Source organism: Chiloscyllium punctatum, chromosome 8, assembly GCF_047496795.1.
Source record: "Chiloscyllium punctatum isolate Juve2018m chromosome 8, sChiPun1.3, whole genome shotgun sequence".
NCBI classification, from domain to species: domain Eukaryota; kingdom Metazoa; phylum Chordata; class Chondrichthyes; order Orectolobiformes; family Hemiscylliidae; genus Chiloscyllium; species Chiloscyllium punctatum.
Window position 1 is genome coordinate 66,162,329 of NC_092746.1, and position 15,693 is coordinate 66,178,021.

Genomic DNA, 15,693 nt, shown 5'->3' on the forward strand with positions numbered 1-15,693 from the left:
CTTCCTCTGCAAATCCATTTCAAAACCATGACCTCTACCATCGAGAAGGACCAGGGCAGCAGATGCATTAGAAGATCAATTATTTTCCCTTCAAGTCATATACAATCCTGACTCGGAACTGTATCTTCAGTCCTTCATTGTCACTGGGTCAAAACCAGGGAACTCCTTTCTCAAGAGCACTTTGAGGATTCCTACACTTGAAGGACCGTAGCACTTCAAGGCAGCAGCTCAAAGCCACCTTCTCCAAGGCAATTATGGATGAACAATAAACACTGGCCTATCTAGTGCTGCTCACATTCCCTTGAGATAATAAAGCAAAAGTCAGATTTTCAGCATTTTGATCGATATGTATTAAACCACATAAAGGTTTGCATAGCTTTTTGCATCTGAGTTAACAGCAAGCATGAAGCAATTTCCACATACAACTTATTGATCGAGAGGGGCCTACCACAAACAAAATATTTTCATGCAAACACAATACAAAATAAACCACATAACATTTTCCCATATTAAAAATTAAGCTAAATCTCAGAGTCTATGATACAAACTGTCAATTTCAAGTTTCACCATCAAAACAGGTAACATTTCGAAAAGGTTTTAAAAACCAAATGAGAAAAAAAGGACGAACCTAAATAACAGCTCATGTTCAGACATAGATCCTAATGTTTGGTCATAGCTACCATTTTCAAAAAAAACTGATAGCAAGAAAATCAGTCTTGTGAAAAACTCAACTGAGAAAAGATCCCACTGAGATGGTATTCCCTCTGAGAAATATGTAAACAATGTTCATGGATAACTGCTAATGTTTATTTTTAAAAAAAGAAATCTAGTACCTTTTGAGGAACATACTTCACAAGTTTCATTAAAATTTGGTGTTAATATCAATAGCAGTAGAAATTCTTATCTATAAATGCATTACATAAAGATAAATAAACACAGAGCTGGATAATTTTTAAAGATTCAAGTGAAAAACTAAGTTAACTTACATCAACTCCAAGATCTAACAGGTACTTGACTACACTAAGCATTCCACTGGAAGCTGCAGCATGAAGTGGTGTATAAGCTTTCTTATCCTTGCATGTCACTTCAGCTCCATGTGCTACCAGCAGTTTGATCACCTCGATGTGGCCTACACAAAACAGCAGGGTAAGAATGACATCCAAGCACTGACATACGGCTTTTCATCAATATTACAACTCTCACCGTCATCTGACATCATCAAATCTATAAAGATTACTGAGCCTTAAAATTACAACAGAATTTCACAAGTCTCAAGTCATATTAATTCAGTTTGAGAATATACTGAAAGTTCACATATCAATATTGTTTGTGGGTGCTCTCAATGTTAATTGTAATATTAATTATTGAAACAATGGTAGATTTTGAGCTAATTCTAAAAACAAAATCAAGGTAAGTTCACATTGTTCCATGTTGTGGCTACTGAGTTTTTCTGTGGAGGGAAAAGACAAAGTTCCCACTTCCAAGCTGAGGGTGAGATGTAGTTTTTAAATGACATCCCTATCTCAAAGATGTACTTCACTTGAGCAATGATCACTTGTAAAGATTTAAAAGCAGATATGCATTGCTGAATTTGCTTTTAATCTCACCAAGAGACCTTGAGATTTTTTTTATTTTCGTACTGTTTAGTTGAGATAAGCATTTGAAGGGAATTTGTTAAAAAAATTCTAATCACTTTGGATTAGCTGGAGGGAGAGAAAGTAGGATTATAATAGAATGATGACTCATATTACACCCAAAGCCACATGGAAGCACAATGGTGACCAATCACCATTTTTATTATTGACATACAAAGGAAAAGCAACTCAACATGTACCTTGAATTACACAATTATATTTATTTGGAGCACAATTTACTAGAGTTCAGCTTGTAACCTACTCATAATCCTGCTGCGCCCACCCTTGAAACATAAAATTCTTTCGATTGCCTAACTACATCATTTCAAACCCCTCCAATACCACCCCCCAAACTGTTGCACTTCTGCAATTTTTACAAGAAACTATGACTTAAAAGCAAACAGAATAATACTTGTGAAAACTTAATCAACAGAATATGAAAAACAGTACAATACCCATGTACGCAGCCCAGTGAATTGCACGTCGATCTTTCTTATCAAAAGCATTGATGTTGGCACCTCGGGATAGAAGCAAGCTAACCATCTGGAAAACATTTTTAATTGAATTCAAGTTTGTTTCTTACACAGTATGTAATGCTTTCTCAAGTTAACTTTAGTTCAAATAATTTGCAAACATCTGTTCTATAACTAAGAATGCTTCAATATATAATCAATGATCCTTTCAACAGAACTGCAATACTTTTCAATTTGGAAAACAATTAAAGTGTTACATCAAGTACTATGTGTCCAAAACATGAAGTGCAATTTCCAAAGTCATCTGAGGAAATCAGTACTTAAGCTCCTTCACTTCTGAGACAGTGTGTCCTGGAAGACATGATAATTCATCTTATGGATACTTTTATTCTACCTACTCAGACAGGCTGAGACACACCTCAGAGGCACGTGGGACTAGAACCCAGGTCTCCTGTCTCAGAGGTAGGGATGCTACCACCGTGCCACAAGAGGCCAACCCCCCTTCAGAATTTATCTTACATAGTTATAATAACCTATTGATAAATTGGTTTCAAAATTAAAATATGGGGGAAATGTTCAGGGTAATTGGCACATACAACCATGGCTCATGAAGCCAGCATGTGGTATTTTCAACACCGAATCATCATGACAGTGTGAAGTCGTATGTTAAAAATCTTCCTTCACTTTTGCTGGGTCAATATCCTGGAACTTCCTCTTTAGCAGTCCTGTGGAAATCCTGATACCACAAGGATTTCAACTGTTCAAGATGTAGCTGACCACCACCTTCTCAAGGGCAATTAGAGATGGGAAATAAATATTGACCCAACCAGCAACATCCAAATCCCAAAAATGAATTTAAAAAAAGGCTGGTGCAAAAAAACAATTTTTCTGTAACACCTAAATTATAATATGCAATATTCTGAGTGTGGCCTTGTAAAATTTCCTGAATTGTTAACATTTACACTTTTAAAATGGCATTTCAATTTTATCTGAACTAGGGCTCAATGCTGAGACTTCTCCTTAAAAAAGTGATTTTACCACCGTTTTGAACGTTTGACATACTGTTTCAGTACTGACTTATTTGAGGATTCTATTACTTCAAGTGTTTATTTAACAAGGTCACACTCAAACAATTATGTACTTCAAACCAGATATTTATTGCATTAAGTACAAGCCTGTTCAATTAAATAATAGCATCAATGCTTTCAACACATCAGTAAGAACTTTGGAAAAATTTGGGAAAAAAAAGGAATCGGATGACCCAGCAATTAACCAATCGACCTACGCCATTACTTTCATTAGCAAAAAATAAACTTTGTTATATATCAAAAGTAAACAAACTAAATTCTATTAACTTAACACCTTAGCAATTTATAAAGACTCAAAGCCATAACCTTGGTTCCATTATTGACTCACTCTCACTTGCCTCCTACACAAACCAGGAGTTCCACTTATCTTATGAAATTACAAAAGGCTTTCCTGAATGAACTGAAAAGGTAAATTAAAGCTCTCAACGTTCATTCTGATTTCTCCTCAGTATTCTATACTTTCTCCAAAGTATGAGATTTCACAGGTAGTCCTTCTAAATGCTTTTAGCTAAATGACTGTCTAGTTTCTTTCGTGACCTCTTGATTTTGTGCTTTCAGCACAACCTCTAGGTGGTGCCCATGAAGAAACTTACAATATCAGAAAACACCATTGTTTTTGTTTAGTATTGGAAAGCAAAGAAATGTGGATGCTGAAAATCAGAAAACACAAATTGCAGGAAAAGCTCAGCAGGTCTGGCAGCATCTGTGGAGAGAAAGCAGAGTTAACGTTTTCAGTCCAGTGACCTTTCTACAGAACTTGATTTCCAGTGTCCTGCTGATATGGCTTCAAACTGCAAACAATTTCCAAACGCACAAGGTTAAGCGTCTTTCACTGAGGATAACAGCAGAATTTGTTCTTTAGTTTCCAACTAAATAAATCTTCCAATTTTTTTTTGCCCTTTCCAACTTGAGTCTCATACTGAATACTAGTTCCCAAAGACGGACTGCATCATGGACAATATATCCATCACTTGCTATATTTCAGGTGTTGATATTGCTTTATCTTTCAAATTTCAAGGAACTACAAGCTCTACAAGAGTCAAAATTGACAGTCTCTTGACTACTTTTCCAAACATTACAAAGTTTTACCTGCTGACTAAATCTGAACTGAATTCACAGAAAAAGCTCAAAACAATGACCCTCGCTAAGCACCATCCATTTTCATGGTAATGAAAATTTCTAAGGTAGAGAAATAAAAAGTAACTGCCTATCAATTCAAAGGAGCTGCTTAATTCTGTAAAACCAGATGAGCAACTCATCTTTTACTGGAACAAACTACATGTCTCTAATTCTTTGGCTATATACACCTTCTTCCATGTATCTGTTTCTTGGACCAGCAGCCTCAAAACTGCCTGACTGCTTTCACTGAACAGAGAGACTGCTAAAAACCAAACCAAACTGGAGAAAGCTGAGCTGGGAGAACTGGCCACTCTCTTTTCATTGTACAGGTTTTATTTAAAACATGAAAGCCTTTTGTCTGAGACAGTATTTGTTAGCTATAAACAAACTGGCCCTAAAACCCTTCAAACCTAGACTTTTCGGAATGACTGCTTTAGCAAACTCTCTGGAAAAAAAAAAGCCAAGGACAGCATAACCTTGCTAAAGAAGCAGCATCATAACAAAAGCTTCAGGTGTTGCCTCAATCTGGCACCATTTTGAATATCTCAGAATAAAAAAGGTATAACTGAAAGAGAGTCCATCTTCGTTCCACCATCTCATGAGTTCTTACAACAGCAAGCTTTTGGTCACCTGGCCTAAAATTTTCTAATTTGACTCAGTGACATATTTTGTTTCATAATACTCCTAGGAAGTGGCATGAGCTGGTTTAATTTGTTAAAGGTACTACATAAATATGCTTTCATGAAGAAACTCCTCTGCTGTAATTCTCCGCCTTTTTTTTCTCTCTCATTCACTTATTTAACTTGCTGCTTCTTTTTCTCTCCTGCCTCATGTCTGTTCAAGTGCCTCTCTTCAGCATCCCATTCTCCATTATCTTGCTCCTTATTCCTCTGCTCCTCAACCTTCCATATGTCACACTCTCTCCTTACTCTCTCATTCCAATGCTCTCCTTTCCTTTCCCACCGTTTCCTCTCCCTCATGTCTCCTTACTCTTTGCTCCTGCAATCCACACACAACGTTTTAGCCTTGCTTGTGCACTTACAGTTCTGAGACCATGTCATCCCTTGTTTAAAAAAGAAATATGGCATGGTAGATCTGCTCATCTTCGTATCACAAACACTCAACACTATCACTATGAAATGAAACAACAATAAAAGCCATAATTTAAATTGTGTATTTCTTCTAAAGGAATCTAATTTTTATTATTTTAAAAAACATGTACCACATCCTGGCATTTACTGCATGATGGATGTAATATGTAATGCCTTTGTTGTCACTGTAGTATGCTAAGTTGCCATATTGAACCTAACTAGTTACTGAATGGTTGTTTTCATCCATTTCTTTTGCGGTGTCAATCAAGTTCATTATTTCTGCTTTTGACCTCTTTATGTGGAAAATACTGTCACAAATCTGTTTCTTTCTTACAACATATTAAATCACTTGTGATGGAGCTTTAATGCTCAATATCTGTAACCAATTCAGTGAAAGTTTTGAATCCTAGTTAGAAATTTTCTTGAATCATTTGTTTCTCTCTTTCTATTCCACCTTGTACAGGATTCTTTGACCCTTTTCATCATCTTGCCGTTGCTTAATGTTTGTTTTCCATCTCGCTGGTGCTTATACATCCTGATATATTTCTTATTGGCAGCTTGTCTTGGCCATGTAACATAGAAAACAAAAGCAGTCATGCTAATTTCCTGGGGAGTGTTGCTGAACAAAGAGACCTTAAAGTGCAGGTTCATAGCTCCTTGAAAGTGGAGTCGCAGGTAGGTAGGATAGTGAAGAAGGTGTTTGATCTGCTTTCCTTTATTGGTCAGAGCATTGAGTATAGGAGTTGAGAGGTCATTTGTGGCTGCACAAGATATTGGTTAGACCACTTTTGCAATACTGTATGCAATTCTGGTCTCCCTCCTATCGGAAGGATGTTGTGAAACTTGAGAGTGTTCAGAAAAGATTTACAATGATGTTGCCAGGGTTGGAGGATTTAAGCTATAGGGAAAGGCTGAATAGGCTGGGGCTGATTTCCCTGGAGCGTCGGAGGCTGAGGGGTGACCTTATAGAGGCTTATAAAATCATGAGGAGCATGGATAGGGTAAATAGACAAGGTCTTTTCCCTGGCGGGTGGGGGGGTGGGGGGGGAAGGAGTCCTGAACTAGAGGTTATAGAATTAAGATGAGGGGGAAAGAATTAAAAGGGACCTAATGGGTAACCTTTTCAAAAAGAGGGTGGTTTGTGAATGGAATGAGCTACTAGAGGAAGCTCATTTAAAAGGCATCTGGGTGGATATAGAGTAGGCACCAGCTAAAATTATAAATCCTAGAACAAAAATAACATTCTAAAATAAATAATTTATGAATTAGATATTTTGCAACATGAAAAAGATGTTACTTTTAATTAAGGAAAAAGACAAGTAATCCCAACGATTCAACTTCAACCCACTTTAAAATAGCTTTAATAGAATACCTCTACATGCCCACTGAAGGCAGCATGGTGTAAAGCAGTTCTCCCTGCTCGGTCGGAGACATTTACATTACTTAAAAGGGGAACGAGAGCTTCGGCGCACTTCACAGCCTTGTTTGCAGCAGCAATGTGTAAAGGAGTCTGCCAGTTTTTGTCACGAGCATTTACATCAGCTGAATGCTTCAAAAGCACCTGAACTGCATCCTAAATCAAAATAAATAATTAAACAGAGAATTAGAGCATACAATATGTAAGCGAAGTAAAACCACTCGAACATACATATATGTAGAGCTGATCACTTAGGCTAAATATTAAAAATATTTTTCAACACTTTTTTCACCCTTATAGCTACTGTTCTCAAAATCTTCAACATCTGGTGGAGTAGATCTCCCTCCTCGCTGACTTATTTCACCTGAAATCAAGCTTTTAAAATCAACATTCCAGGTAGATCAGATAGCAAAGTCGTGAACACATTTCCACTGAGTTACTGCAATAATGGAAAAAGGCGAATAGTACAGATATATTAGCCAATATCTGACTTCCCGAAAAACATGCGTTTAAATCATTAGTAAGGTATAATAGCACTTTGCACCAAGGTAATTTAAATTCAGATTTTAGCTCTTTAAGAATGCTATGTAGTTAATGCATCTGTTCAAATTATTTGAGAACAACACTGGGGAATTTCTTATTTTGTTTCTAAATTATAGAGGAAAAGACACAACATACTGAATTGAAATAATTAACCCTTTATCAAAGTAACTGAAATATTATGTACTCATCCTTTTCTTATAAGGTTAGCATTTGGAAGTTGAATCAACTTGACATTGTAAAAGCATGTAAAATAAACTGAAGTCACTCATAGAACATAGAACAATACAGCGCAGAAGAGGCTCTTCGGCCCTCAATGTTGCGCTGACCTGTGAACTATTCATTCCCTGCACTATCCCATCATCATCCATGTGCTTATCCAAGGATTGTTCAAATCTCCCTAATGTGGCTGAGTTAACTACATTGGCAGTAAAGGCATTCCACGCCCTGACCACTCTCGGAGTAAAGAACCTGCCTCTGACATATATCTTAAATCTATCACCCCTCAATTTGTAGTTATGCCCCCTCGTACAAACTGATGTCATCATCCTAAGAAAAAGACTTTCACTGTCTACCCTACTTAATCCTCTGATCATCTTGTATGTCTCTATCAAATCCCCTCTTAGCCTTCTTCTCCCCAATGAGAACAGACCCAAACCTTTCAGCCTTTCTTCATATGACTTTCCCTCCAGACCAGGCAACATCTGGTAAATATCCTCTGCACCTTTTCCAATGCGTCCACATCCCTTTTTGTAATGGGGCGACCAGAACTGTACACAATATTCCAAGTGTGGCCGCACTAGCATTTTTGTATAGTTGCAGCATGACATTGCGGCTCTGGAATTCAGTCTCTCTACCAATGAAACCTAACATATTGTATGCCTTCTTAACAGCACTATCAACTTGGGTGGCAACTTTCAGGAATCAATGCACATGGACTCCAAGATCCCCCTGCACATCCATACTACCAACAATCTTTCCATTGACCCAGTACTCTGCCTTCCTGTTATTCTTCCTAAAGTGCGTCACCTCACATTTAGCTGCATTTTCTATTTGCCACCTCTCAGCCCAATTCTGCAGTTTATCCAAGTCCCCCTGCAACCTGTAACATTTTCCAAACTGTCCACTGCTCCACTACTTTAGTGTCATCTGCAAATTTACTAATCTATCCACTTATGCCTGCATCCAAGTCATTTATAAAAATGACAAACAGCAGTGGTCCCATATGAATTATTTACAGATAATTTACATAAAAAGGGAATCAGTCTTTTTAACAAAAATATCATTTCCTTAAGCACAAGGACAGGTTTAGGTTCCATAGATGGGTATAGATCTTATTCTAATGCATAACTTAAACCCATAGCAAAACCACTTAATCTGGAAATTAAAACAAAACGCAGCAATAGAATAATCATTTCAAAAAGAGCAGGCACCAAACTAGCATCAATTCAAACTACTAAACAGAAACTAGTTGCATTAGTTTATTTAAGCTAAATAACCTAAGTTCACCCCTATATAACCACAGTGGGTCAATCAATAATATAAAAACAACAAAATTAAATGATCCAGTTATAATCTTATCAGACCGAGCTACATTGTTGGACTTATTTACATGTCCATTTTGATTTACCATAGTAATTACAGCACCAGAGTCAATTTGGCTAAACTTCAAATGGAGTCATCCAATTTGCTTGCATCATTTTATATTTTAGTGAAGCTTCAATAACCATCACTTCTTGCAAAGTACCTTATGTTGATATAAACCTTGCAGGAAATACCAAACTAAGCTCTTTGCTCTCCTGACAGAGACATTTTATAATTGCGTTGACTGCCTCTTGATACAATTAGTCATTTTGATACAATTCTTGCTTATTCATTAACCAGTGAAACAAATCTTTCATTTTTAAAATGTTTTTTATCACAGTTTCAGGATTTAATGTCACAGAATTTTATTTGCTATGAACACATGGCATAGGAGAAGCAGTAGTCCACTCAACCCCATAAGCATGCTCCACCGTTCAATAAAATTTTGGCTGATGGATGTGCTTTTAATTCCACATTCTCACCTGCCTACAAAGAACCTTGATTTCCTTGCCTCTCAATAACTGGTTATAGGCAGTGGATGGGATTTTATTTTGCAAGTTATTTCAAAATCTTTCAAAAAGTAATAGATTTGCTGCCAATTTTCAGGAGGACTCAAACTGACTCAGTTATTGGTCTGATTCTAGTTCAGGCAGTTATGAATCCAAGGCTCACATCAGCACACTATTTAATGCCAAGGCAGTACTTCGCTGGTGAAGATTGCAATCAAAACAAAGCCAATTCCTTTTGCTCTGGCGACTTCAAAAGCAGAGAGATACCAGCGATAGATTGTTATATCTTTTGGTGGTTAGTGGGTGCTCATGTATCCTGGTGGCTAGCCTCCTGCCCGTCTGTCCAATGTAATGTTTGTTGCAGTCCGTGCAAAGTATTTTGTATAAGATGTTCGTTCTGCTGGGTGTTGTGCAAGGTCTTTAAATTCATCAAGAGCCATTTCAGTGTAGTGGCAGGTTTGTGGACTACCATGGTACCTAGAGGTCGAAGTAGTCTGGTCGCCACCTTTGAGATGTTTTTCATATATGGCAGGGTGGCTAGCGTCTCTGGGTGTGTTGTGTCTTCCTGTTTCCATACACACAGGTATGTCATATCCATACACATAGACAAAGAGAGATACCAGTTCGACTTGGACAATACATCCATTCTGGGACAGGCTAAACAAGGACATACACGGGAATTCCTAGAAGCCTGGCATTCAAACCAGAACTCCATTAACAAACACATAGATTTGGACACCACTTACCAACCTCTCAGAAACAGAACCGGAAATTATATCACCTACCACAACAAACCCAGACAGAAACAGCAAGCAGGACAGATCAATAATGCTTCACCGGAGGCTCACTGAATTTGTTACCTAGCATAGTGACGAAATATCTGCTCAGCTCAGCAAGCAAACTTACAGCCTACGCTACAAATCTTCTCCAAAATCTCAGTTTTCTATATATTGGACAACAACTTTGAATTCTTCATTTCACTAATCACTGAGGAATCTTATTGGTAAAATGGTTACTGCTTCCAGATAGACATTTAACTTGAATTTACTTCATCGTATTGAAGCTCTTGCGCACAGATTCTGAATTTTTTTTATGACCTCTGGTATTGGACATTCCCACTCTAAGGAAAAAGATCTTGCCTATTCACCCTACCCATGCCCCTCATGATTTTATAAATCTATAAGGGCACCCCTCAGTCTCCAACACTCCAGGGAAAAATGCCCCAGTTTATTAATCCTCTCTCTGTTGCTCAATACACTTCAGTCCAGACAACATCCTTGTAAATCTTATCTGTACCTTCTCAAGTTTAACAATATCCTTCCTAAGAAAGGGTGACCAGAATTGTATGCAGTATTCCAAAAGCATCCTCACCAATGCTTTGCACAGCTACAATATGACATCCCAACTCCTATACTCAATATTGTTAAACTTGCCACAACTTTGTGAAAGCAGAGGTATATTTTTCAATCCATACTTTGCTTTTTGGAGTACTCCTATCAGTAGCATGGTTACTGTGATTTGGTGATGAACATTTCGGTGAATGGGGAACTAAGGTACACTATCTACTTTTGCAGCACAGGTACCCATACACACAGACAAAGAGGGACACCAGTTCAACTGGGACAATACAGAATGTGTCAAAGACCTGTTCTAGATAGATTACCAAGGCCTTAATGAACCTATGTGTGAGAACGATCACTCGGTCAGTTATCTGTATTCTCTGGAAGACAGCTTCCAGTTAAAGTGCATTTCCCAGGTGTCACTGTGAATAGTCAGACTATCTAGGTCCACCACACAATTAAGCCTGCCAGTATCTGGTTCATTATTGTTTAGAAAGCATCTAGGGCACTTCAGAATCTAAACAGCATGACTCGACAGTGATACAGCCCATCTGGATTACAAAGGGGAAATTTCTTTAACAGAGACAGTCAAGGGAACATGCCAATACATCTCAAGTAAATCTATCTGGTTAATGCAATTGGCTGTACCTATTGGACATCTAATCCCTCTACACCTCCATCTGCCATGACCAGGGTCTTCAAGCCCTCCATTTCTTCCTCTCCCGATGATCCCACCAGTATTCTTCCACTGACACACTCATTCGTTTGGCTGAACTGGTCCTCATCCTCAACAATTTCTCCTTTGTATCCTCCCACTTCCTCCAGATGAAAGGGGTATCCCATGGGGACCCGTCTGGGCCCCAGTTATGCCTATCCCTTTGTTGGCGACCTAGAACAGTCCATCTTCCGTAGTTACACCGGCACCACTCCCCACTTCATCCTCTGCTACATTGATGACTACATCGGTGTCACCTCGTGCTCTCGCGAGGAGGTTGAGCAGTTCATCAACTTCACAAACACATTCCACCCCGACCTTAAATCACCTGGGCCATCCCTGACACCTCTCTCCCCTTCCTGGACTGCTCCATCCCCATCAATGACAACCGACTTAACATTGACATTTTTTTTTTAAACCACCCCCCCCCACCGACTCCCGCAGCTATCTGGATTACACCTTTTCCCACTCTACCTCCTGCAAAAATGCTATCCCATATTCCCAATTCCTCTGCCTCCGCCATATCTGCTCCCAGGAGGACCAGTTCTACCACAGAACACACCAGATAGCCTCCTTCTTTAAAGGCCACAATTTCCCTTCCCACATGGTTGAAGATGTCCTCCAACCCATCTCATCCATGTCCTGCAGCTCCGCTCTCAAACCCCACCCCTCCAACTGCAACAAGGACAGAACCACAACAGGACCCCAACAACCCCCGCATAATCCGCATCGTCTGCCGACATTTCCACCACCTACAAACGGACCACCAGGGATATATTTCCCTCCCCACCCCTATCCGCTTTTTGCAAAGACTGTTCCCTCCGTGACTATTTGGTCAGGTCCATGCCCTCCAATAACAAACCCTCCCCTCCTGGCACCTCCTCTTGCCACTGCAGGAATTACAAAACCTGCGCCCAAACCTCCCTCTCTCACCTCTATCCAAGGCCCCAAAGGAGCCTTCCACATCCATCAAAGTTTCATCTGCACATCAACAAATGTCATTTATTGTATCCGTTGCTCCCGATGCGGTCTCCTCTACACTGGGGAGACTGGGCGCCTTCTAGCAGAATGCTTTAGGGAACATCTCCGGGACACTCGCACCAATCAACCCCACCGCCCAGTGGCCGAACATTTCAACTCCCCCTCACACACTGCCAAGGACATGCTGGTCCTAAGCCTCCTCCACTGCCACTCCCTCGTTACCAGATGCCTGGAGGAAGAATGCTTTATCTTCCGCCTCGGAACACGTCAACCCCAGGGCATCAATGTGGACTTCACCAGTTTCCTCATTTCCCCTCCCCCCCACCTTACCACAGTTTCAACCTGCCAGCTCAGCACCATCCTCATGACCTGTCCTACCTGCCAATCTTACTTCCCACCTATCCACTCTACCCTCTTCTCCGACCTGTCACCTTCATCCACCTATTGTACTCTTAGCTGCCTTCTCCCCAGCCTGACCCCCTCCCATTTATCTCTCCACCCCAGAGGCTCCCTGCCTCATTCTTGATGAAGGGCTTTTGCGTGAAACGTTGATTTTCCTGCTCCTTGGATGCTGCCTGGCCTGCTGTGCTTTTCCAGCACCACTGTAGTCTTGACTCTGATCTCCAGCATCTGCAGTCTTCACTTTCGCTCAGCTTTACCTATCTGCTTAAGCAATCTTCCAGATAGAGTATTGGGTAGGGGTTGGCTTTAGTCACCACATTAACCTTTTGGCAGGCAATGCAGAGGTCTGTGGAACTGTCCGCGTTGGGCACAAACACAACAGGGGAACTCTCACAACTGCTGGTAAGTTCTATTGGTTGATCTCTGAACCTGGACCCAGTTTTCAAGGACTGCTTGATACAGATGTTTCTTTATAGGATAGGCCTCTCTCACATCTATATTACATAGACCTAGGATAATGCAGCCTGCCTAATACCTGCATTCATCCTTGAATGTAATGAGCTGCCTCATTGAGTCTGCTCGTTATCCCGCACCAGGCGGGCACATAAGGAGTCTACGGTTGCTTCTAATTCTGTAAAGTTAGCTGGGTAATAAGGGGTTCAATGTGCACCTCATCCATGTCTCTACTCAATCCATCCCCACTACTGCCGGTGGCCTCTATGTAAGTGGCAATGGGACAGATCTTTTCTCTGCTTGTCCCCTACTTGGTAGTGGAATTGCTTTAATCATGAGAAATGACCTCGCCTTTATTTCCTTACCCTGATTTGGGTCTTAATTAGAAAATTTATTTCCTGATGTACTTCACTACTCTAGATGAGACATTGAACTGGACGTGTAGGGGTTCACCTGATATTGCTAGGGCATTAACACATTGTCTCCTGGCTGGAAGGTTTCAGGCATGGCATTTTTAACTGCCTTTTGATTCACCGCTGTTTGGGAGGTTTTTTAAGTATTGTCAGACCACTTCACAAGCATGGAAGAGTTGCTCTGGAGCTCTGTTATGTAGTTACTGTGGTGGAGCATACAGTTCTCAGGGGTAAAGCTTCAGAGAATCAGGTAGCCACATCATGATGTTCAGGACATTGTGACAGATCCCTTTTGTTTTGGTCAGAGGTCCCACAGGGTTCACTAGTACTTACTGAATAGTTCCCCAGAAGCCAGCACTGAAATCAAGACAGCAGGCTTTATTGCAGGCGGAGGATTCCCCCAATCTCTAGCAGGCTTGGCAAGATCTGCAAAGCTTTACTACAGTACGTCCTTGTGGATATATGGCCAGTAGAAATGCTGCTGACATTTATACCAATATGTCCAACAATTAAAATATGGTGACCTAACTACAATATTTCCCTGCTGATGACACCATTACGTGGTAGAACTTGATAAGATAGTGGCAAATGTATAAATAGTTATATACACACAAATACCTAAACTCTTTAACTAAATACCAAAATACTTGGAGGGAGATGTTATACAAGGTAATGGCTCTGAGCAAAATTAATATTTAGGTGTCTTGTGCTCTACCCACTACACTAATGTCACATAGTCTTTGCATGGAGAAACAGTCAGTCTGTTAGAAGGCCTGATAGATGTGGCATCTAATTTCTGACGTCAGACCGCTTCACAGCTTGGAAGAGATGCCTCACAGCTCTTCTTCCAAGACCAAAATTTCCCCTCCCACATAGTCGATGATGCCCTCCAGTGCATCTCCTCCACTGCTGCCCTTGAACCCCGCCCCCTCCTGGTCCTCACCTTCCACCCCACCAATCTCCGGATACATTGTATCATCCTCCTCCATCTACAAACAACCCCCATCACTAAGGGTATATTTCCCTCCCCATCTGCATTTCGGAGAGTCCATTCCTTCAGCGACGCCCACTGCCCCCCCCTCCCCCTCTCCCCCCCCCCCCCCCCCCACCCCCCACCCCCCACTTCCAGCACCTTCCCCAGCCAATGTAAGAAGTGCAAATCTTGCACCCACACCTCCTCCCTTACCTCCATCCAAGGCCCCAAAGGATCCTTTCACATCCGACAGAAATTTGCCCATACTTCCAAACTGTATTCCTTGCACCCGGTGTGGTCTCCTCTACATCAGGGAGACAGGATGTCAACCTGTGGATAGTTTCAGAGAACATCTCTGGAACACCCACACCAACCAACTCCACCGCCCCATGGCCGAACACTTTAACTCACCCCTCCAACTTCACCAAAGACATGCAGGTTTGCGCTTCCTCCATTGCCAAGCCCTTACCACCTGATGCCAGGAGGTAGAATGCCCCTGCTTCAGCCTCAGGACCTTGCAACCACACGGGATCAATGTGGATTTCACCAGTTTCCTCATTTCTCCTCCCCCCACCTTATCCTAGTCCCAAGCCTCCAATTTGGCATCGCCCTCTTGACCTGTCAATCTTTCTTCACACCTCTCTGCTCTACCCTCCTGTCTGGCCTATCACCTTCCCCCTGAACCTTCATCTACCCATCACATTCCCAGCTACCTTCCCCACAGCCCTAACCCCCTCCCATTTATCACTCAGACCCCCAGCCCACAAGTCTCATTCCTGATGAAGGGCTTATGCCTGAAACGTCGATTCTCCTGCTCCTCGGATGCTGCCTGGCTTGATGTGCTTTTCCAGCAGCATGCTTTCGAATCTGATCTCCAGCATCTGCAATCCTCACCTTCTCCTAGCTCTTATGTAGTCTGACAGAGTAACTATGCCTAGCTAATGTTAATTGTACCTAATGC

General features: G+C 40.9%; 1 protein-coding gene across 4 annotated transcripts in view; it reads right to left on the minus strand.

Annotated features, from left to right (window-relative positions):
* Positions 1-15,693, minus strand: part of ankrd28b (ankyrin repeat domain 28b) — a 212,250-nt gene that overhangs the window by 76,543 nt on the left and 120,014 nt on the right. For all 4 annotated transcript variants that reach the window (XM_072575703.1, XM_072575701.1, XM_072575702.1 and 1 more), the window contains 3 exons: positions 6,778-6,978; positions 2,090-2,177; positions 987-1,129 (listed from right to left, as the gene is read on the minus strand). In XM_072575703.1, coding sequence (XP_072431804.1) covers positions 987-1,129; positions 2,090-2,177 — 231 coding nt within the window. In that variant the 5' untranslated portion in view covers positions 6,778-6,978. The remainder of the gene's footprint in view (positions 1-986; positions 1,130-2,089; positions 2,178-6,777; positions 6,979-15,693) is intronic.